General features: G+C 40.4%; 1 protein-coding gene across 2 annotated transcripts in view; it reads left to right on the forward strand.

Moving 5' to 3' along the window:
* The first annotated feature begins 321 nt into the window (after positions 1 to 321).
* zcchc7 (zinc finger, CCHC domain containing 7) overlaps positions 322 to 23,968 on the forward strand; it is a 50,943-nt gene continuing 27,296 nt past the window's right edge. Inside the window, exons 1-3 of one of the 2 annotated variants that reach the window (XM_084931290.1) lie at positions 322 to 412; positions 5,160 to 5,710; positions 7,025 to 7,235. In XM_084931290.1, the coding sequence (XP_084787416.1) occupies positions 5,207 to 5,710; positions 7,025 to 7,235 (715 nt within the window). In that variant the 5' untranslated portion in view covers positions 322 to 412; positions 5,160 to 5,206. The remainder of the gene's footprint in view (positions 413 to 5,159; positions 5,711 to 7,024; positions 7,236 to 23,968) is intronic. The other variant, XM_084931291.1, reaches the window with a different exon arrangement.

The raw sequence follows: 23,968 nt of genomic DNA on the forward strand, positions 1-23,968 counted from the left end.
TTCGTCGTTCTTTTTAGCTCTAAAAACCCCATAATTACTACCTACAATACTGACACAACACAGGCTTGTCAGTTGTTAGTAATGAAAATAAAAAGCCAAAAATACTTCTTTTAGGCAAAGGGGAGAAAACGAGCGAAATACAGTCTCAAATAACTATTTATAGAATAAAGGCTCTTCTTCTTGGTATCCTGTAAAAATTACCTGTGTTGGGGAAATCATGACCTTTCAGTGTCCGAGATGCACTTTGTTTCAACACTCATAACAGTCTTCGCATTCGAAGTGAAATGTTACGGTCGGCCAACTTATTTTCCTCGGACAAACCCGGAAGTTGTTTGTCTGTCTCCTGTGCTGGAGGCGCAGGAAAAGCAGCTCCAGCCTCCGGTAGCAGTACCTTTCCAGTTTGTTTCCAAAGGTGAGCTCATACACACTGACATTATATATTAAGCACACACAGTGGTGGCCTTGAGTAGGGCTGCCTCAGCTCCTTGTATTTATGTTCTTTCATGTGTGTTTGAGGCTGAAACGCTCCATTGTTTACATCCGAGCAGTTGCTCTGCTGCTTAGAAACACGTGGATGGAGTGGACTGAGACATGCCAACCAGGGACTGCCGATACGCTAAAATAACTTTTAAAAGCCCGTGCTTAGCGAAAATTTCCCAGCTACCTGTGTTTTATGGCGTGTTACTGTTTAGTGAAGCCTCGGTACTCTGATAAACAGCTCGCATGTTCCCCAGTAAGCTAGCTCGTTAGCATTGAGCTAGCCGGGGTTACCATTAGGCTAACTACAATTGGAGAGTACACAGTTATAAAACTGAAGTTTCTGTGTGTCACTGCAATGTAACCAGGCTGCTGGATGTCCGAGATGTCAGCCTGTCACTCTAGTCTGTTTTTGGCAACCTAACTTAAGTCAAATGACCGCTTGGATGTTATAAACTCCACATTTGAACCATAGCATAATCACACATTCACTAAAATTAAAGAAAAATGTATGTATAATCAAAAGGCCTCATTACACAGTTTTGTGCAAAAGGTGACGTCCGATGTTTGTGTGTGTTTTAAACTTGTTTTTTTTCTTAAATTGTTAAGTAAACTCTACTCAGCAGGGTTCTTGGAGGGGTTATATATAAAATAAATAAATGACCTGTTTTGAAAGTATTTTTATGACTGTGTAATTGCACCTCCAATACAATCAATCCACTCCTTTTTGGTCACTAAATATATCTTTTGTAGAATTGTGATGTTCTACAAAACTGTGATGTTTACTGCGATACATAAATGATATCTAAAAGCTGCTTTGTCAGAAACTCATTGCATCTTCTACATTATAGCAGGGAAGTTCTGGCTTAAAATTACTTATTATCATTCATGAAAGATATGTTTCACATAAGTTTCACAAATTACAGGCCAATAAGTCATTTACAACAGGTTAAATATGGGCAATCATTTTTTGGTAGACACTAGAAATCACCTTTTGGGAGATGATCACTCTTTTGCATGGCACTGGTTAAAAAGTGAATATCTAGCAAAACATTGTCTAGTATTCAAACTGCTGACCTGTAATATGTCAGACATATCTTCCTTGAATGATATCAAGGTATTTTGCGCCAGAAGTGCCATATGCCAAAATGGACAGTATTGGTTATAATGTAGAACACAGACTATGTACAAAATGCAGAATCTTAAGGACATTTGTCTTTATTTTATCTATTACTCCCTTCAAAAATCATGCTGAAGACAGTTTATGTAAGAAAAAGATATCAGACATAAAACACACAGAAACATAAGAAATCACTTTTGACATAACGCTTGTTCAATACCTGGCTGATACTGATTTTTAAAGATTGCAGTGGGTGGTATGGTGGTGCAGTGTTACCTGTTGCCTCACAGCAAGAAAGTCCTAGGTTTGAATCAAGTCTGGAGCTTTTCTGTGTAGAGTTTGCATGCCTGCCTCACAGCCTATGACAGCTTAGTTAGTTTCCAGCCTTCTTGCAACCCTGAAGAAAATAGGAGGATGGATGGATCTATTCCAATGTCAGTATATCAGCCAGTATGTTTTTGGATAGCATGTAGTACTGCAAAAGTGTTATATGTAATGTAGTCACCAGTCTTTAGCTGGGCAAACTACATGCAGACACCATTTAGTTACATCAAGTTAATCCAAGCATCTTATAGGCCATTATCCTCCAACCAATACATTAATTGATTATATTAATAGATTATTATTGGTTCAATAGAGTTTGTCCATTCTTTTAGTATTGTAAGTATAAGATGGCCTCCTAATTATTAAGATGATGATGTGCTTTGTTTGAAGAATTGTGCTCTGAATGATACAAGAAAAGATCAGTTAAGTTGATTCAATGTTTTTTTGTTTTTTTTTTCTTTTCTTGAAACATAAAATGTACTTTTCTTAACTGCTCATCCAGCTCAGGTGGATCCCAGCTGTCTTTGGCTGAGAGGCGGATACCCGTTTGTCATGTCTGTAGGGACAAATGACCATTCACGCTCACGTTCACCTCTCTGGACAATTTAGAATCACCAGTTAACCTAACATGCCTGAATTTTACTTAAAGCTTCTCAGATACATGCACATTCACAATTGAGCAATATGTAGGTGTTTTCTGTTCTAATGATTAGTTAAATCTCACAGCTATGAAGTAAATTTTCAGAGTCCCCAGTTCACTTTTTTTTTTTTTTTTTTTTTAACCAAAACTACAGATAAATTAAACCTTGAATTTCCTGTTTCGGTGTAAACCCATAGGGACTCACGTGTGAATATGCACAGCTGGCTAATAGAAACGTCAGTGCTTGATATTTGTTGATCTCTACTAAATTCATTGTGTCCTAATGCAGCATTTGTAAAACGCATTTCAGCTGCATTCATAGCAACAGTTATGCTAAAGTTTGTTTAGATTTTTCGATTTAGCTAAATGTCCAAACTAAGAAGACAAGTACAGCTTGCTGCGTTCTGTTCTAACTGCGTGTTATTCTAACTGTCTGATCTATATTAAATCAGACATTTAGACTGTGAGCATGATTAGGATTGAAACTGAAGTAACTAAATAGAATTTAGACACCTTTGCATCTTGCCTGTTGTTTTTCTCTTCACTTTTTTTTCCTGGCATGTCAAAAAGTTTTCTGTGGAAAACCCCTCTTTGGTTTTGGTGAAGCTGAGTTGCTTCACCAAAACAGATACAATGGAGCTAACAGAGTCCAGGGGTGTTGTTCAGGTAGCATTTTAATTGAGAAGATTAGGAGGAATCACCTGTGTTGTCAGACCATGACTGTACCCGGCCTTTAAGTATAGTACATTAAATTCCACTACTGTAAAACACAGTGAGTCATTTGTCGGCTCCCATTCCCTGTGAGCTGCTGAAACTTTCAACACAACGGTCGCCCCTCACCAACCGGTAAGATTTTCTGTCCCTTTAATCCCTTGTGGCCGGCTTGTGACCGTGTAGCGTGGCTTTTATGCAGTGTGTGTGCGGCCTGGGAGCCAATCATCTCCAGCCATCATGGCACAGACACGCAGGACTGGACAGAGCAATGGGCCGGTGCCCCTTCTCTGTCCACTTTGTGTGTGTGTGTGTGACTGTGTGTGTTAGAAAAAGGCAGACAAGCACTGGAAAAATTAACACCACAGTGTTAACCAGCTAATTCAACAATTTTTTGGTGTCACGTTAAGTGTTATTTAAAGTCGTCACCTGGCAGGTAAAAAAACTTGGGTCTTGTTTGCTTGAGCCAATGAACACAGCTCCAATGGGAAAAAAAAGTCTACATGTTAAAAAAATAAATAAAAAAAATCTGAGTGCTCTTGAGCTGTGTCCGCTCAGCTTTCTTAACAAGGCCTCACGGTTTTCCGAGTAAGATGGAAGTTTCCTGTAATTGATGTTGGCCTGTATTTCCTTCAGTTCGACAGTGCTGTGGATACATGCCATATAACTTAAGAGAGGAAAATGACGACAGCACAATTCTGGTAATAAAGTAGGGCTACTAATTAGTCTTGTATATTAGACCTGACGTGGTTGATCAGTGTTAAATATTTGAATGGTGGGATAAAGATTTCATGTGCACAGAAAAAAAAGAAGAAATTCTAAACATTACTAGAATTGGATTGGTATTGATGAAGATTTTGTAGCTGATATCAGGCAAAATGAAAACTAAATAAGTTTAATTTTTGTATTCAGTTTTGAATCTTTTGAAAAACATGCTCAGTTAAGAGAAAGATTGTTTGCAGCAAAGGAGCACATCTTTTTCTAAAATTAACAAATGTACACTATTATCACACTAGTAAAAACACATTTTGCTATTTGTGCCTTATTTTCCCGAATAAACCGCTGAGCAGGTGAATCTGAATCCAAAGTGATGCTTTGCAAAGAGCCGCGCATAAATAGAATAGAATAGAATAGAATAGAATAATCCTTTAATTGTCCCACAAGGGGAAATTTGGGTGTAACAGCAGCAAGAAAGACACATATACAAACAAACAGTACATAAGACACAGAACAGAAACATACACATCAAGGACAATGGTTACCAAAAACAGAGTACTGTACCATTATTAAATTAAATAAAATTAAATGAAGTTAAGAGGCAAACCCTGGTTATAGTGTGACTCGGTTGATAAAATAGTGCAAGTTACAGCGCTGATGTAAACCTCTGTTTGTTGGGAGCAGTTTTGATTGTACAGTCTGACAGCTGCAGGGAGGAAGGACCTGCGGAAACGCATAAAGAGCTGCTGGTTGGTGAGCTGTTATAATTGCCTACTTAAAGCTGGTTTATGTTGGTGATGGTAACCAGTGTTAGCAGTTTAGAAATGAATTGTTAAAAAAAAGTGAAGTTTCCCACGCGTAAGAATTTCTTTTGATTTTATTTTGACTTGCATAATAGAAAATGCTTTGATTTTTTTTTATTGTGGGTTGAGTAGATTAAGCCTTTTATTTCTTTGGGCTTTGGGAAATGTGAAAAGAATTTGATTGACTCGTCTTTACAAACCAAATGATAATAGCTAGTGGTCAATAACTGTAGGCTAAAGTAAACTGGCTGTTTGCTCTTCTTTGTCCAACTATAACACAGCAGTGTATTAATAATGTATAATTTGATGCTTGATAATGAGTTAGACAATGTGATGCTGTATTATGTTGATTTTGTGTGCTTTTCAGCCACTGAAGTCGATATCTCCTCAGGTATGTGCATGTGGTTGTGAGGAATGTACAGTGTCTACCAGGACCGGGAGAGATTGGAGGATGATCTCTATCAAGAGGAAGAAGAGGACTCTGATGGGTCAGAGGCCAACAGCGAGGTGGAGTTCCACCTTTATAGCCAGCTCCACTACTCATCCAACCTTGGGGAACTAGAGGAGCAGGAGGGTGAAGAAGAGCAGAACCATGAAAGAGAGGACACCCGGCAAAATAGGGCTGCAGATGGTGATAGAAGACTAGAGGAAAAAACAGGCATCAAGGCTCTGACACCTACTAATGGCAGCCTGCAGAAACACCTGAAGCAGAAGAAGAAGAAAGAGAAAAAGGACAAGCCGAAGAAGAAAAGTGACTCTAAAGGTCAGAGGTTGCCATCATCACTTTTTGAGGAGGTCATCGTGATCGACTCCGGCCCTGACGTCATCTCAATCTCTGACGATGACAGCGCTGAAGGTGATGAAGGGATCTGTGCTTTAAAGGGTCGAGGCATGCAGACTTCCACTCCAGCACAGCAGGTAGAGCAAAAAGTGAACTGCTATCCGTGTGTCACATTTACTTTGTTAGCCAGTATTACCATGCTGATGAACTGTAGATAAAGTCATTTTAACATCAGTCAACACAGTGACAGAGTAACTAGAAAGTTTGCAGAGTAGTTGTTGACACAGAAGTATTTATATTTAAGATACGTTTAAAAAAAATTAATAAAAAAAAAAGGTAAATGCAAAAATAAAGACACATTTTATAAAACATATTATTTATGGTGTTTCCAGTTCATTAAAAAAAAAAAATCTGTCTGGCTTAGGGTAGTGTTAAACAATCTGCAAACTTGTCTCTGACATGCATAAACAAGAAAATGTGTTAAGAAGCACCTCTGAGCAGATTAAACATGCTAAGGAACAGATGCTTTACCTCTGAAACAATTCCTGTGGACACTGAAACAGCGCTGAAGCTCAGCACGTCAGTTTGCAGCTGCACCCTGTAGTCTTGGACTTAATTGCCCATCCAATTTGGTTACTCCTCCAGCCATCCAAAATCAGCTGCCTTTTGCTGCCTTGGGTATTAAGTCAAACCTTAACTTAACTTAAAATCTGAGTTTGTCAGTCATAATCAAAACTGACTGAATGTTGATGACAGTATGTGTGAGCGGTAAGTCTGCCAGATGTCCGTGTGAAGAGTAAAACCAATTTTTTTACTTCAGGTTTTGACACTAATGCAACTTTGACAAACTGGGCCAGCTGGGGCCTCATACTAGCAGCAGATAAATGTTTGCATATGGTCTTGCACAGAATGGGGTCAGGGGATTAAATCCACAGTTCCCAGTCACTTAAATATGAAGCTTATTACAAAAGGATGTCCAATGGCTCAAATGAGCTGTAAAAATAGATTACGCCCAGCATGTGGACATCTAACTTTGAAGACTTTTATGAACGTCTTCTTAGACACAGCAAAAGTCACCATAAAGTTAAAGCCCCTTTATTTTGTAATTTGTGAGACATTATCAGAAATCTGGCTTCCATCTTCATTTTTGATTTTTTTCTGTCCTTTGCAAGCTACTTCTCAGTGGTCACTGCCACCAGGCTTAATTACTGCTGTTTTCCATTTTGAGCTGTAGCATTGCTTGTGAATGACTAGGTGCTGCAGGTGTAATGCTGGCAGTGAAGTAATGATGTTTAACAAAGGACAAAGCAATTTCACAAACCATCACCTTTATCGCTGCTTTGTCATTTGATCAGTTCAGTAAAGCTGCAAGGTAAAAAAATAAATAAATAAATAAATAAAGGATTTGACATCTGATGCACACTAATTGCGTGTATAATTCATCCATGTAGGATGCTCAGAAAAGGAAAAGGACTCCAGGTGTGCCTGTGACTGTGGAGTCCAGCAGTTCAGAATCGGATTCAGAAGAGTCAGAATCCGAATCCGAGTCCGATTCATCTGATTCGGATGGCCTGGAAAGCTGGATGATCCTGGGTCAAGGGAATCAGTTTGGCGACCACTCCATCTCACTCAACCTGGAAGGAGGGTCTCACAGCGAATCGGGTGTGTTGTGTGTCTGTCTTTTGTGACCTTAATTAATCGTGACTCCTGTTTGTACTGAGAAATAGTTAGACCTACAGTGCTGTGAAAAAGTGTTTGCCCCTTTCTAGATTTCTTATTTATTTGCATATTTGTCATGCTTACATGTTTCAGATCATCAAATAAATATTTTCACGGCATTGTATTTGGGCTGCACCTCTTGTGTGGCCCAGTTCATTCAGAACACTTAGTCTACCTGCACAGCCCATTGATAAGAAGCAGGCACAGCGTTAGGCTGCACTGAGAACAATCTGTGAATGCGTGTTTGTATGTACATAAGCAGCATCTATGTCTGCATGTTTACGAACTTGTAAGCTTTTAGCATTCCTGGCACCGTCTGCCCAGCTGCTCGCTTCTCTGATGCATCTTTAAATATGTTTGTGTGCATTATGTATTGATATATGTGTGTGAGTCTGCGAAAGTGTGAATATTTGTGTTTATAACATATTCTGGCTCTAATCAGCATGCATGCGTACGTACATGTGGATACCAGCAGTCATAACGCTAATGCCAAAAACAAACAAACGGAGAAACGGCAACGCAGGAGGAGAGGGAGGGGAGGTTTGGGAGAGATGGGAGTAATCAAAAAATGAATAAAAATGTTCCCTGCAAATCTCTTCAGATCTACACATTATCTTAACCTGCAGCCTCAGCAACCTCTCCGGCTCCCTCCTCCTCCTCCTCCCTCCTACCTAACGCTCTCCCATCTCATTCTTTTATCCTATTTTCTCACTATTGTGCTCTCTCTCTCCCACTCTCCCTCTCACCGTTTCTTCCTCATTTGAATTTCCCTGGGCTGATGTTTCTGCAAGAGTGCTCACTGCCTCCTCTACACACAACTGGGCTAAAGGAGGGGGTCTGTAGCTGGTGGGAAGGCTTGAGGTTTGGCCTGGTTTTGGGAGGAAAGGAGGATTTTAGGTCTCTGTCTTTCTCTCCCTCTCTGTCTCTCTCGTCTGGTTTCTCTCTGTGATCTTTGGAGCTTGACCTCATGTCTGCACATGGGGGGTCATGGGTGTGGTGTGGATGGGGTCTTAAAGTGAGAGGAATCGGGGAGGGGGGGGACTTTTTCAAAAAAAGGGGAAATAAAGGCGAGGAAATTAAGGGATGAGCCTGAGTAGTCTTGAACTGTGCCTGAATTTAATACAACTCACTAATTCAAACTTGGTCCTGAGTATGTTGGGCGTTTACACTAAAAACGGGCCAAAATATAAAAATCTTAAGAAAAAATTCTGAAAAGCACAAAAACTAAAATTGAACTGATCCCAGATTACCGTTTTCTATTCATCCCAAAACCGATAGGGCTTATCTCGTGGTGCTGTGGGGTGCTGTATGAAAACTATTAAAACACATTAGTGAGCCACACTCCTGCCACTGTAAAACATTTCCAAGTGCACCAAATGTGCCATTCTGCAGATGCATTCCCTAAGAAATACATCGTTCACTTTTTTGTGTAATTCTTTGAAACAAAAAAAAGCTTCTTTTAGAAATAAATGGTGTTTTAAAGAAATAGATGGTAACTATTAGAGCTAAAAGACAGAAGTTTGCTTTATGCAGTTTGTTTTATGATTAAGCAAAATTCACGAACTGTGTTTTAAAGGTTGTCACCTGTTAATTAAATTAATAATCAAATAAGATGTCTGTTGATCTCAACTGAAAATTTGGTTTTATAGCTCTTTGAAGAATTATGAAAATTTTTTTTAGTGTTATTAAATCTTTGAGAAAAAACTAACAAAAAGTCAAATGATTTAGTGTGTACTAAATGTAACCTGACTAGTAGTGGGTTTTTAAGGAATGCAAGAGGTCATGATAATCAATATATCTGCATAGATTTATACACGCATCTCTAAAGTGTTGCATACTCTGCTACATGTGCTGCACGTTTTCAGATGGGTTTAAATGGGACGGCACATATTTATATGTGTGACGAGCCAGTATTGGACCGATAATGTCGCTTGCTGATACATCTTTGTGTGAAGTACGCGCTGCAGCTGACTTGAATGTATGTTTGGGACACAGTTTTGATTCCCTCTTGCCTCCACCTCTCTGATTGTGTAGGTTTAAAAACACAATCGTATGCTGAATCATTTTCTTCTTTTACAATTCATTTCACAAGCTTTTTTACTTGGAAAAGATATTCAGAGAAAAAGGCCAATTTTAGGTCGCTGAGATATGGTTGTTTGAATTTTTATGGCAACCTTAATCTTAATCGTTACATCCATAAACCAGGGCTTCAAATATAAAGATTGATTTCTGTTTTTTATATGCCATGTTGTGAGTTCTGTAGCTTTGGTTTCTGCATTTGTTTGTGTGTGTGTGTGTGTGTGTGTGTGTGTGTGTGTGTGTGTGTGTGCATGCGTGTGTGTGTGTGTGTGTGTGTGTGTGTGTGTGTGTGTGTGTGTGTAACCATTTTGCACAGCAGCGACTAATAGTATTTGTACGCCTAGACCCCATCTCAGCATCACCATCAAATCACATTCACTACACTTAGTCTCTCCCTCTCGCCTGCAGAAATTTAATCTGTTCATCCTCTTTCTCTCCCTCTTCCTCCTACATGTTGTCACTTGTTCACATACTTTTACAATCTAATCTTTTCTCACCCCTTGAGATAAGTTGTTTTTTTTTGTTTTTTTTTTAAATCATTTTTTTTAATCAAGAACGTGAACACACATGCACACACAGTCTGAGTGGCTATCTGTCACCTAGCTGTTAGTAGCGGGTCATGCTGGGTGGATCTGTAAGGACAACGAATAGGTAAAACAAAAAAAAAAGAGAGGGAGAGAGAAAAGATAGTTGAGAGAAGGAGGGTGAGCAAGGGCCGTCCGCCTGTCCGGCAGCTATGCAGCAGCAACCAGACGGAACAAGAGAGCGAAAACAGGTCTTCCCAAAATCCAGCTCAGTGCCTTTCCCACCCGAAGAGGTGTGCGTCTACTTCCCCGTGAATGAATCTGCGGTGTAGGCGGGGTGTGCTGAAGCTAAACTTGAATTGTAAGTGGTTAAACTTCACTCTATGGTCACACTCCCCCCCCCCCCCCCCCCCCCCCCCACCCCCGGCTCTCTCCTCTTCGCTTTTTTTTTTTTTGTCCCCTCGATCTTGGTCAGTGCACACCAAACTTTGTTTGAGGCTTAGAGTCAGCTCTGGCTTGCTATCAGGGTGGCCGATCACATCAGAGTGAGCCTGAGTGTGTGTGTGTGTGTGTGTCAATGTGTGTGCTTCACTGAAAGTCTTGGTGAATTAGAGAGAAGTGAGTGTTTGTATGTAATGGTTAACTCTGACTCAGAGAAAAGCGAGGTAAGTCTGTTCACTTCTCTCCTCTTCTTTCTTCATCGTTTTCTGTGTGCCATCTTTTATAGTCCTGAGAGGCTGTTCCATACTCAGATTGGTTTGTGGAAAGCAGTTGCACAAATGTTTTCAGCTTTAGATATGTGTGAATGAGCCACACTACTTTAGGCCTAAAGCTTTCTTCTGCAGCTTCTTGCAGCGTCTGTGTACTCTAAAGTTGCATGCCAGTGTATGCACAAAGTGAAATACGGATTTAGCTGTGTGTGTATTTTCTTTTTGCTCCGATTATGTGTGAGAGTGCACGTTTATGTACAGGGCATCGGGATTGTAAAATGAGATTACAATGGCACGTTGGGTAGTGCAGTAGGTGTGCGTGTGCATGTGTGTGCGCGCGCGCGTGTGGGTGTGTGGGTGGGCGGGCAGGCGCTGCAGAAGGGAGACATGGATAGGATCAGCTCTTATCTTGGCTGCCCAGTGCCACACGAGGTGTAACGCCACACCCACGCTACCACACAGTGTGTTTGAACAGGCACAGGCACAGGCGCACACACACACACACACACACACACACACACACACACCATGAAATCACTGTGCCATAGTTTGACTTGTATTATCCTTTTTTCTTTTTTTTTTTTCAGAGGATATGCAAATTAGATGAGACTACAGTGTAGGCCTAATATTAGCGCATGCAAAATAAATGGTGGAAATTCAGTTGAATGGCCAGTGCCTTCATATTTAAAAAAAAAAAAAAAAAAAAAAAAGCTTTTGATTGAACAGTCATTTTGATGCCAGCGGCCTTTGAAATGTAATGACATTTGGAATCGAGTAAATGAAACAGAAGGTTTTTGTAATGCAAAAAAGAAAAATCTCCTTATTGAGTATTCCATATTTTGTTAAAATTAATTGAGCATTTACTGCTCATCTTTTGCTTATTAAGATGTATTTATGTTGTGTAGACTCATTAAAGATTTTATTATTTAGCCCCTTGCAGCATTTTTGGACATGCTTTTCACTGTACACAGTGCAACTTGTTAGCTTATGTTATTTATTATTGTGAAATATAGTGCAGGATAATCCTCATGCTGTTCCTGCAGACTCAGAGATAGAAACTTATCATCGTTGGATTTCGTGTTTGTGTTCTTCTGTTCAATTGTACTTTAAATATTAGAAAATCAGCACAGCTGAATTCTTCCTTCTTCTAACTTAGCTTCAGGACGTCTTTTGCCAAATGGTTTCATAAAGAAAATTGAGTAAAATAATTGCTTACATATGTGACAAATAACAGGATAGAGGAAGTAGAAATTGTGAAGCACCACTCGAGTCTATATCTAAAAAATCGTGGTGGACGGACAGGTAGTAGAGCTCAGCATCAGACAGAGGTAGAGAGAGATGAGAGCAGTAGAAGCCAAAGTGGATGAGACAGGCCTTGAAAAGCATCGGCCACGGTGTCGGTCTGTCAGGAACGGTTTGCCTCCAGGCTAAGATCTCAGAGTGGCTCGAACACGGCCGGATTTCTGTCTGCACAAACTGATATCCAGCGCTGTCTGTCAGCCCCGTCTGTGTGTAGCTGATGGTTCTGCTGTTGAACCTTCCCACATAAGTCGTGACCTGATGTGGCTCTGTACAAAGCTGCGAATCTGGTTCAAATGCCATTATTTTTGGGAAAAATGAAAGCAAATTTTTGTCTCACGAGCCGTTTTCAGATTTCCAGCACGTCAGCTGCACTTGAAACGGTTCATATGAAGCTTTAAGTCTGAGCCAAATATGAGTTGTCGCAATGTCATGATGGATTGATTTTGAAATTCATTTAAATGTTAGATTTATAGTTTATGTATGTGACATAATCACATTTATTTTCTTATTAAAATGTGTTTTGAAATTGTAGCGATAATAGTTTTTTTTTTTAATGTTTTATATTTTGCAACATTTTCTGCATCTACTGTTATTCAAATTGCAGAATTACGGTCAAAATACTGCCCCTGCTTTTAGTTATCACGGACACATTTTAATTTCAGCTGTGCTGCTTCTACTGCAGAGTGTCTTTTTTTGTGTGCAGATATCTGGAGTTTATTTATACCGCTTTTATCTGCATCTGGACAGAACAAGCCATCCTGTCTGAAAGTAATCTTTGTCAAAATAATCTATGAAAATTTTGCTATTTTTTTTCCTGGAAACTTTGACTCAAAAACACCCACAGACATCTGCGGTTGCGGGTCCAGGTGCTCATTTGTATTAATGTGGCTGTTTGTTCTTCAGCGTGAGTGAGGGGCAGCATTTGAATATAATCTAGGAGAAAACATTTCGGCTACATTTACAGAAACCTTTGCACAGCCACCATCTGTCGGTCAGGGAGTGGCATTTTGATTCCCGAATTTGAGATGGTTTAAATTTGTTTGATTTTTTCACCCATTTTAGTTTGATTTGAGATATTTTTTTTATGAAATGTGGTTGTTTTGTTTTTAATATGTCGTATTGTAGAAATGAGAGGATGTTTTAGAGCGAAAGTGAAGGTGCGATGCCAGGTTGCATGTGTTGTGTGTGTGTGTGTGTGTGTGTTGGAGTGTGAAGGTGTGCGCATCTAAAGAGAAAAGTGTGTGTCAGCCTCACCACGCCTGAGGTGAGCCCAATAACCGTGCCATGGCCCACTGGAACGAAGTTTCACCATCTTTAGTTCCGAATAGAGAGAGAATGTGACATTAAATGAAATGGTTTTCAACGCTTTGCTTTTTTTTTTTTTTTTTAGCCGCCGCTGATGAACCGTGGTTTGGGATTTTTGTCTTTTTGAGCGTGAGATGTAACATTGCATGAGAGGGGCTTCTTTTAGCAATAGCACACAACCGGCTGCTTGCGGTAACTGTGGCCTGGAGGAAGGGGTAATAAACTGGAGACCAAGGGGGTCCCTACTGTAGTTTAATGCGTATGTATGTGTGTGTCTGTGTGGGTGGGGTGGTGGGTGGATTGAATAGGGAATCCCTGTCTTCTACTTGAACCTTTATTTAACCAGGATATCCCACTGAGAGCAAGGATCTTTTTTTCTTTTTTTTCTTCCTACGGAGACCTGCAGCAGACACAGTGCCCTGAAGCTACAGTGTAAGACATCTTGACAAATACACAACAGAAACGCACACGCACACAGACACCCACTCAAGTCTGATTAAATAAAACTTCTAGGCCTCAACACCTTAATCCTGCATTGTTTGTCCTTGCAGTCCGCTTGGTCCCGTAACTGTAGCTTTTGGTCAAGTAGTTACACAAAATGTGGCCGTTTTCACAAACTGTCTCATCCTTTAAATGAAGGACTGGGAGGGAAGGGACACAGAGGAGACTAGCAGAGAGGAAAAAAATGTCAATTACAATTACCAATAATAATCATTATAATTAAGCAATCACTTAATAAGAAATCAAATTATTGTGGGGGGTGACAGTGGGACAGAGGGAGGTCCCGTGGGACTGTATTAATTTCTATTCTTTTATTTGACCCGAGAACTTTCCCTTTATTGTCTTTCCTTGGTTTTTGGGCTAGGAGGGGTTGTCGAGAGGGCTTTATTAACTGGTAGCCTAGGGTGATGATTTTTTTCTTTCTTTTTTTGGATGGTGGAATTGAGGGAACGGGGTTTGAGGGATATGTATTAATATTAATACGTTTTTGGGCTGAGGAACAGGAGGAAGAGGACTGAGCGATGGAAGGGTGAGGGGGGGCGTAAAGGCAGTCATGGATCCACAAAATCACCCCTTCTCCTCTCGCTTCATTTTTAGCCCCCCTTTTTTTGGGGGGGTACTCACTTTCTGGTTCACCTCTACTACTTCTCAGAGCTCCGGCGCCAGCAAAGAGGGGAGCTGTCTGTTTTGAAATCATAAGTTCAGTTTAACAGTCAACAGGATAAGAGGGAGAACCCCAAACACACAAATACACCTCATTTAGGGTTTGTACACTTGCTTCGGTATGCAAAGGGTTGCCTAATAATAGCAAGGCAATGTTTTTCACAAGGTCCCAGAGGGTATGTGTGTGTGAGTGTGTGTGTGTGTGTGAGAGAGAGAGATTCTTGGCAGTGTACCACACAGACACACAAGTGTGCCTGTTTAGCAGTTTCCTCTCCAGAGGCTCCTGGCAGTGTGTATGTGGCCATTCCAAGGCTTCTCCCCATGTCTCTTAATTAAGGCACTCGTCAGACAGAGACCAGCTGGGCCTGGTCTGGCCTAGCTGGCACTCACTGTAATTTCAGTCAGTCTAACCCTTCCCTCATCTTCTTTGCTTTTTTTTTTTTCTTTTCTACTCACCTTTTCTCTTCTGCAGATTTCTTTGGCCTTTGTTTCCCTCATTGATTGACTTATACGTTCTTGGATTGCTGTATATCGATGGAAGTGCCCTCTGCATGTTTATAACATATGTAAGCTTAACTAGTTGACCTTTCCATCACACCTGCCTTCAATAAAGCACTAATTAGGAGTCCCATTAGTATCTGAGAGTCTGCTAGTTAATCGGCCCTTAAATACCAGGATATAGGTGTTAAGGAACACGTTAAAAGCTTAAGCAGTCGTCATGGGGGGGAATACCATGAGAAAATAGAAAAAAAAATCAAAGTGTTTATTCTGTGTGGGATAAAATAAATGTAAAGGGAACAAGCTCTCTAAATCTAAGAAATTATCCAGTCATTTTCTTCCTTTTAAATTTATTTATTTTTTTTAGTAGTTTGTGGCCGATGTTCTCAGACACACTGAAACATTGTATATTTAACTGGCAGGATATGTCATGCTTCTTTGGTCACATCTCTTTTGAAAGACTAAAATGGACTTGCATTCCTTATGCAAACAATGCAGAAAAATGGTCGCTGTCTCTAACTCAAATGTTGTGACCAACCAAGATTTCCATAACTTCATAAAGGCAACATAATATATCAACATGATCTACTACAGATGGCTACAGCAAGCGTATGCTAGGGACAAGCGTACATCCATATCACAATCTGCTTTTCTTCCCTTAACCCTTCAGCTCCACCCTCCTTCACTCCATCCATCTCATCTCTTTATTCCTCCACTCCCATTCCCAACCATGCTTCCGTACAACAAGACCAAGCCCTGGTTACGGGGCTGTTGCTATGCCAGGTTGCAGGCTTTTCCTGAGTTAATCCAGTTTCTATCCAGGATGTATTTTGGTGGTTTCACGGCTAACAGTGGACACTATGTCCCCCAGTCATCATTCAGACTTCCTGTAAAGAGGTTTAATGTGTCTAAATGTGTGATTTATCAAATTTCCTCAGCATTGTATGATTAACTCTCCTTGCACACATGTGTAACCGGTTTGTGTCTGTGAAGTTTAAGCCTTCGCCTGTGCGTGTGCTCCTGCGCACACGCATGCCTGTGCATTTGCACACCTAGGCCGCCCCTTTATCCGGGGGATTATGGTTAAATGAAATGCTGAGATTCTGGCGGCGAGCGACCGATAAAGCCGAAGTCGGCGTTGGGAGAGAAAATTAATTATTGGGGATAAAATCAAGAGCGAAGGAGATAGTTACCGACTCGTTGGGGAGTTTAGTCATTGATATTTCGGCACAGGCTTCCAGACAACATGCAGAGTTCATCACACCCTTAATGTGATACTAGTTTTGTGTGTCTAAGTGTGTGGATGCACCTTCGAGCTGGGCTTTACAAACTTTTAAAGGTTTTGGTTGAGGATCAAAAAGCCTTTGGGTTTTAACGCAGCCGACATACTGATGTAGCTTTTTTTTTTCCCCATTCTTCCCTGCGGATCAGCTGGAATGTCCTCGGGGTTTCCAGCACCTCAAGGACTTTTAACCTTTGAGTATTCACATTTCACAGCATTCAGTCATTCTTGTCTCCATTAATGTAGGTTTTTCTCAGAGCAAGATTTAAACAATCTTAAATTAAGTTAAAATTTAAGTGGAGCTGATGCAAAAGTCACATTACTCTCTGCTTTAGTTGTTTCAGCCAACTGGTACAAGTAATCCTGCCAAAATTACACTTTAATCAAAGCCAGGCTTCTGAATTTCTCTGATTACTCAATTAAAAGATAATAACTGTCAAGAACAGCAAATAAAAAAAAAAAATAGTATGAAATCTAGATTGTAGAAGAACTTTGATTGTTAAGTTTTCCCATCATGTTGCAGATTTAGAGGCACTTTAAAATAACTGATACCACTACTTTTTGTCTAGCTGGATGATAAAAGAAATCTTTCTCTAGCATTCACAGATTTTGGCTTTCATGAAGAATTTGTATTATTGTTTGTAATCAGAGGAAAGACATTAAACCTAATAAAAAGGAAAGAGAAATATCTAAAATACAGTGAAAAACTACACTTTCAATTCACATTTATAATACTGTGTTTTTATATTTTACAGATATGGTTTTTTTTTTTTTTAATTTATTGGCAGCTCACCTTTATATCACCCTCTTCTCTTAAACAATCTGTGTTACCAGCCACTGTTTTCGGATCATGTAGCCTTTCAAAGAGTTGGATTATTTTTATTTACTTTTTTAAGTCTTTGGTTCCAAGTGTTAAAAATCAGCTATGAACAAATACCCACCCTAAACCTACAGGACTTGATCTTTACAGATTAGTGTGTGTGTGTGTGTGTGCGTGCGCGCAGCTGTGTGCGTGCAGGTGAGCATTTTTTTTTTTTGGTCCTCAGAGTGGAGACTGATCAATAGTAATTGGGTTGAGTGTATCAGGCCTGTTTCTGTCCTTTGTACTGTGGGCCTTTTGTAGACGGACACAGTGCCAGAAGAGAAAGGGGACAAGCGAGGGAAACGAAATAAAGGAGAAGAAAAAAGTGGGGGGTAGACGGAAAGAAAATGGACAATGTTTGCAAGTCGATGAGCATGACCAACTCCATCAACTAAAACTGTGGAATTTGTTCAGTATTACATACTAATATAAAAAAAAAAAAAATCCAGAAAAACCCTTTCCTACCATTCTGTGTCTTCTGTCTTTCTATTCATTCACACTAGAGGCATAGAGAGTGTATGTAAGTGTGTGTGTGTGTAGGTTTCTAGAGAGGTGGGGATCTTTTAAAGAGGTGTGACAAAACACAGATGACTCGTTAAGATGCATTAACGGGGGTCTCACTCCTTCCTCTCTTTCTCCCCCTGGTTTACAAAATCAAGCACAGTTCCAGAGTATCTCTCCATCCTCATCCCTCACTCCTCTGTCTCTTTTATGACTTCCATAAAAGCGTGTGTGTTGAGTGAGCGTTGAAACTCCAGCGGTATTAGCAGGGAGGCATTAGGCATAAACTCTAAGGTATATTAAAGCAACGGCCCTGTTGTTCATATAAACACGCCAATTCAATTTAGTCTGCCCCACGGGGAATGGGATTTTCAGCTGCTTCCGAAAGCAAGAGGAAGAGGAGGAGGGGCAGGGGTTCTTGGAAGGAGGTAGCACGACTGGTGGATGAGGTAAGACGAGAAGAGGAGGTGGGATGAAGGGATCTTGGAAAGGTGCAGAAGGAAGAAGAGGGAATCGGGAGGGGGAGCGTGGTGACAAAAAAAAGAGAAATAAAGGTTTGGCACATGTGGAGATTAACATATTAGACTGGTGTGATAGCTAGTTGCTGGAATTCATTATTATTGCTGCATTAACTACTATGACGTAAGTGTGTGTGTGTGTGTGTGTGTGTGTGTGTGTGTGTGTGTGTGTGTGTGTCACTGACACATATACACACTTAGACTGGCAGGCACGGGGGCTGCCAGCATCTGTGGTGTCTGCACGCTTGGACAGAGCGTTATGTGGGAAACCCTACAGTTATATTATTCAATCCAAATTCAAATGGGCTTGTCAAGGAAGCTCCTGCTTTTTATTACCTGTCAGAAAAACCAAGGGATGGATGGAAAAGAGGGGAGCGAATTAAACGACAGTAAATAAGACCCCCCTATCTCTCTGCACTCGCCCCCCTGCCAGTCTGCCATTCCTCCATTCGCTGTATTTTGGAGAGACACACAGACACACTTGGAGATTTTGACAGCATGTTGTTGTTCAGCTCTATCTGTAGTTTACCTTAACCAGTCTAGTCTGTCAATCAGATGCTAGAAAATGTAATTATTTTGTTCATCACCGAGTCTGAAGCCAATATGGAATCAGCTTAGCCAGGCGATCGGGCTGATGGTAAAGGAAAGGGGCTCAGACATTTATTGAAACTCATCTGATGCCTTTTAGAGGTCTACAAATGAGGAATTATGGGAAAGTAAATAAAAGAGGGTGTGAGTTGAGATTGAGGTGGAGGGGATTTCTTAAGAATGACTTCTGCATGTGGGAAGTGAGAGCATGGTGTTTCCTCTCTTTGCACGCACACAGATCCTGAATAGCCTCCTCCCGTCTTGCCCCTTTCAGCCAGGCATAACCTCTGCCATCTGTCCGCCCCCTCCTCTTCCTATCTTCCTGTTTTTTCTTTTTTCTCTCCTCCATTTCAGCCTCCTCCACCTCCTCTGCTCTTCCTCTTCTTTCAGGCCCCTCCCACCTCAAGATGTTCATTTAGGGCCCTGTTTCTTAACCTATACTCTGGTGGCATTCACAAGATTGTGGAATATTAGTCACGTGTCAGGGGAGTATCCATGTATTTCTGATAAGAAGAGGAGGGAGGAGGACAGTGGCAGGGTTTTTTGAGTCGTGTAAAGCAAAAAAAAAAAAGCCTGCTTTTTACATTTTCAACCACATCACATGAAATCAAAGGTCCTGTTTGTGTTGTGTTTTTTCATATTGCAAGTACTCAGTTCTATCATTGTTAATCAGAGTTTGAGTTTGCACTCCTTTGTCGGTTTTGGTTCTGATAATTCATTTCCCACTTTCAGTCTGTCTTTTATGTAGTTTCAAATAATAAAAGAAAGAAACCTCAAGCTATTTATTTGATATGATTCCATAATTCTTAGTTTGACTCAATAAATAGCGAGAAGAATTGTATGGTTAAGTCATTTTTACATTTTTTTTTTTCAGACTAAACCATTGAACAGTGACAGACATCTAGAGGTCCAGTATGAGCCTGGAGATGCTATGTGATGGATCCTTAAAGTCTTAGGCCACAACCAGGCCATCCCTATATTTATGTATGTTGCAATATGTTGTTGACAGTTACTGATTTTGAGATCAAAAATAGGTCATTTTAGTTTGAAATAGGTGATGTAGTTTTACTCCCTTCTGCACCAGAATCTAACTTCTAACTTCTGCCTACCAGGTGCATAGGACAGCTGGTTGCAGCTATATTTGAGTGAAGTGATAAAAGAGCCATATTAGGCACTCCCTTTCTAATCCTCTATTGTTCTTTGTCTGTCCCCTGGTCCACAGAGGGGCTGCTCTAATTAAAGACTAATAATTGTATTGTTTTATAAAGTCTATAGAGACAAAGATTCTGCTCTTCAATCATTCACTCCCTCCAATGTACCCTGCCGATCGAGGGGCTATCTTGCTGGTTGAAGTCTACAACCACAGCAGTGACGGGCCGTTTTGGGTGTGTGTAAGAGAGGGAGGGCTGTGCGGCATACACTAGGAGGAGGAAGGAAAAAGCCAAATCTAAATTAAAACTTTAAAGCACTATTATTTAATTACCCTAAAGGCTGTGGATTTGAAGGATTGAAAGGGTTTCTTTGTTGGTGTGTGTGTGTGTGTGTGTGTGTGTGTGCGCGCGCTTCCACTTGCAAACGAACACACACACACACTGCTGTCCAGGATTATTTCTTTTTTTTTTTAATTTGCCGTTTCTTCTCAAAGTGTGTGTGAGTATTCATGTATGTGCTTGTATGTGCATGAGACCAGAGTGTAACCCCTTATTGGCTGCCCTCTGCTGTTGCCCCTCCTACACACACACACACACACACCCATCCATGCACACATGCTGAAGCGCCGGCAGATAAAAAGGCATTATGGTGAATTCCACTTAATGACAAATTTTTAATTTGGGGAACAGGGCCTGGTGAATGGAGCTTAATTACCGGGGCCAAAGATCCCTCGGAAAAATAACCCCCTCGACGTGCCCAACCTGCCCGATAATGGAGCGCTCCGCAGAATGGCTCAGATTAACCAACGCCGTTTATCAACCACCACCCCACCCCACCCCACCCACTCCCCCCCTTTCTGTATAATAACAAAAATAACAATCATGAAAATTCTATCTGCCTCCCAGCCCCCATCACCCCGCTTCTTCTCTCGCCTTTCCACCCTCCCGCCCACTGCCTGGCTCACTCCCGCAGGAGGAAATTCATCAAAATGAAATTGAGGTTGCAACTCACTGGTTTTATTAAAATATATTTGCCCCTCACAGACGATGCGTGTTGTGCCACAGAAGACAAAAGGGGCACCATGAATAATTTGGTCAGATATATATATATTTTTTTTGTAATGTTTTTGACATTTTGCGTCGGCTTACACAAGTACGACTTTAGCCATGAAATACTTGTTGACTATAGTCTGCTCTACCACAACACTGATTTAGGGAAACTCCATCCTGATTTTTTATTATTTTTTTTTAACTTATGGGTAGCTTTAATGAAGCTGAATCTTTTTTTTTCATTCAGGCAATTATATAAGCACAAAGGATTAAACTTTAAAGTTGGAAAAATTTTGGATTTTGGAGTGTTGGTTGGGCACTGCCAACACTTTGCAGTGTAGTCATTGTTTATTTACATGGCTTTACCATTTAGAGGCGTAACTGTAAAGCTTCATTAAAAAATGTCAAACAATTAGTTAATGGGCAAAAAACATTTGACTGGCTAATTGATTAGTCAGACTTCAATCTTGTAATGAATCTGTTTGGTATGAAGCTTACATTTTTGTGAATACATATGCATTTGTTCCACTTATAGTGTCTATAAAAAGAATAATTCTTCTAGACTACTCCATCTCTTGATTTATGTGGGGGTTTTTTTGTTCTTAACAGCCAAAAAAAGTGCTGCTGTAGCTTTAAATCAGTCTATAATCTCCCAAGTTCACGGCTGTTAAAGTCCCAGACAATGATCTAATCCGATACTGAGACATGAACAAATCATTGTGATAGTAACAGTGTTATGTAAAAAATATGAGTTGTAACTTCTTCTTTTTTTTATTGTCATGTAATGTGTCATCAGCACCAGCCATCCAAGCATATTTATGGCAGTTAAATGAGTCAATTTTCAATTCAGCCTCCTTTTTTGAATCATCGGTGACGATATGATGGTACAAGTTAGGACTGTGTCTTTAATAAGAGCCACTCTGGTTATCAGCAGATTGATGGAGATAATTTCTAGTTTGAATTGAAAATCTGCGCTAAAGAGGCAGCTAACGGATATTAAAAAGACACAGTGACTACGTGTCTCCTGTCAGTCCCGGACACGATTTGGCTCAGTTTTGGATAACTCGAAAACACGTACACGGGCACACTGGGGGCACACAGCCTCGTTCACTTTTCTTGGCCTTCTCTGGTCCCCGTTGTTGTGTACCCTGATTGGACCATGTGGTTGCCATGCGGTTGCCAGGCCGCGCCCCTGCTGTGTGGTAATTGGTGTCTGTGGTGCTGCTGCGTGGCGATGGTACTTTGACTGACAGGTTTGGCCACCTGCCTTGCCCTGCCTGCCAACATGGCGTGGAAGAGGGTGAAGAGGAGGGGAGGAGGTGGCACAGGCTGGCAGGGGGTGAGCGCTCGATGTGTCACGGAGGAGGGGGTGGTGGATATATCAGATAATCAGACGGGCTGTGTTGAAATATGTGTTTGCTGAACACAAGGCAGATTCAACAGGGACCACGGTGATGGCATCCGTCTTCGGTTTTTCACCGAACTGGCAAAAAATTAGTGGAAAATCATTTTGGTTCTAGTTTTAAACATTGTCTTTGATAGTAATTTCATCCTGTTTTATCACAGTGAGGCTAATGAACGCTTTCTGGGCTGTTTTCCAGAATCTTGTAGCGGAAAGAAATAGTTTGACCACCCAAGCAGATGTGTAAAAAATCTGTCTCTTCGGCGTTTTTTAAAATCTGCTGCCTTTGATTTTCTGGCCGAGGGTCAAAACCATTACAGTCGCTGGTTTCTTTAGGTTCTGTGGTAATGACCACAATTTTTGAAATATATCTTATAGTATTTGATATAATGTTCTCTTGAGTTATGCTTTGAGTCCATGATGTTTTTGGCAGTATGAAATGTCTTTACATCACAAGCATGAAAGAAATATTTTATTTTTTTAAATATATTTTTGTATTCCACTGTTTTTCTTATTAATTACACTAAAAATAAGAGGTATCTATGCACTTCTGTGCTTTATCTTGCAAGTACCGGGGCGGTGGTAAAGTGACAGAGTAGCACAGTTTGCCTTTGCCTGTTGAACTGACAGAAGGAATATGTGTAAAATTACAGGCACAAGTGTGGGTCAATTTTAAAGATCCATATATGGACCAGGTGCGGCTCCCAGTTGATGACACCCATCTTTAACCTTGGATTCAATTTCAGCTACAAACTTCTAAACCTTTTTGACTCGCTGGTTTGCCACCATAGCATAGATGAAATTCACCCACAGACATATAAAGCAAAGCCTCCTATGTGATTTTTTTACAGAGGCAGACAGACTTGATTCTCTTGAGGTAAAAACAAAGACACCCTAGTTGTTAAATAATGTAAATAAAGTCTAGAAATTAAACATCCTCATATGTTGCTCATAAAGATGGCAGTACTCAAAGCTTGAATCGTTTTCTACATAAGGAGTGAACAGGTGTCAGATTTAAATGTGCATATACAGTCTTATTGCTCTCATAAAATTGATATTCATAAGTTGCTTTATATTGCCCTGTTAATACCAGGGAAAAGAACACAAACTGAAATATCCCCAAATATCTCTTATCTTGTAAACTATTATAAGCCTGAAATGAAACTTTGTTTGCTTGAGATTTGCTTTCTTGCCTTAAGAATCTAATCATGGAAAAAAGGTTTTCATAACCCTCAAGAATGTTTTTCTTTCATTCCAGACAGATTGCAGTAAATCCCTTTTGTAAATGATGCAAATATTTGCCACAGATAGAGCTTGAGCATTCACGTTTTTTCGGGCTCTAGGTTTGTTTATATCGACATATAGACGTATTTTACATATTGGCTGAGGTGATTCAAATCATTGAGGATAGTGCAGTTGTGAACAGTACTGTAAAAAATAACACACAGCACAAATAATATCATTTTTACATCATGATGTCACAGCTGGTTTTGACTGGTAATGGCAAGAAAAGCACAACTTCATCAAACTTCAGTTTAACGAAATGACCTTGTCAGGAGTAGGCAGTACCCAAACTGGGAGTCCTATGGAGCGCCGCACCAATCAGTCCCAGATTCTTGTGTGGTCCTATGTGTAAATTAATTTCCTACTCTTGTTAGGCCAACATGTAAACCACCTGAAAATACCTGAACTGAATCCAGTCACCATTCACATAATTATTACACTTGTGCTTTTGAGCCA

Source organism: Perissodus microlepis, chromosome 6 (assembly GCF_051167445.1).
Source record: "Perissodus microlepis isolate ML-2025 ecotype Zambia chromosome 6, ASM5116744v1, whole genome shotgun sequence".
Taxonomy (NCBI): Eukaryota; Metazoa; Chordata; class Actinopteri; order Cichliformes; family Cichlidae; genus Perissodus; species Perissodus microlepis.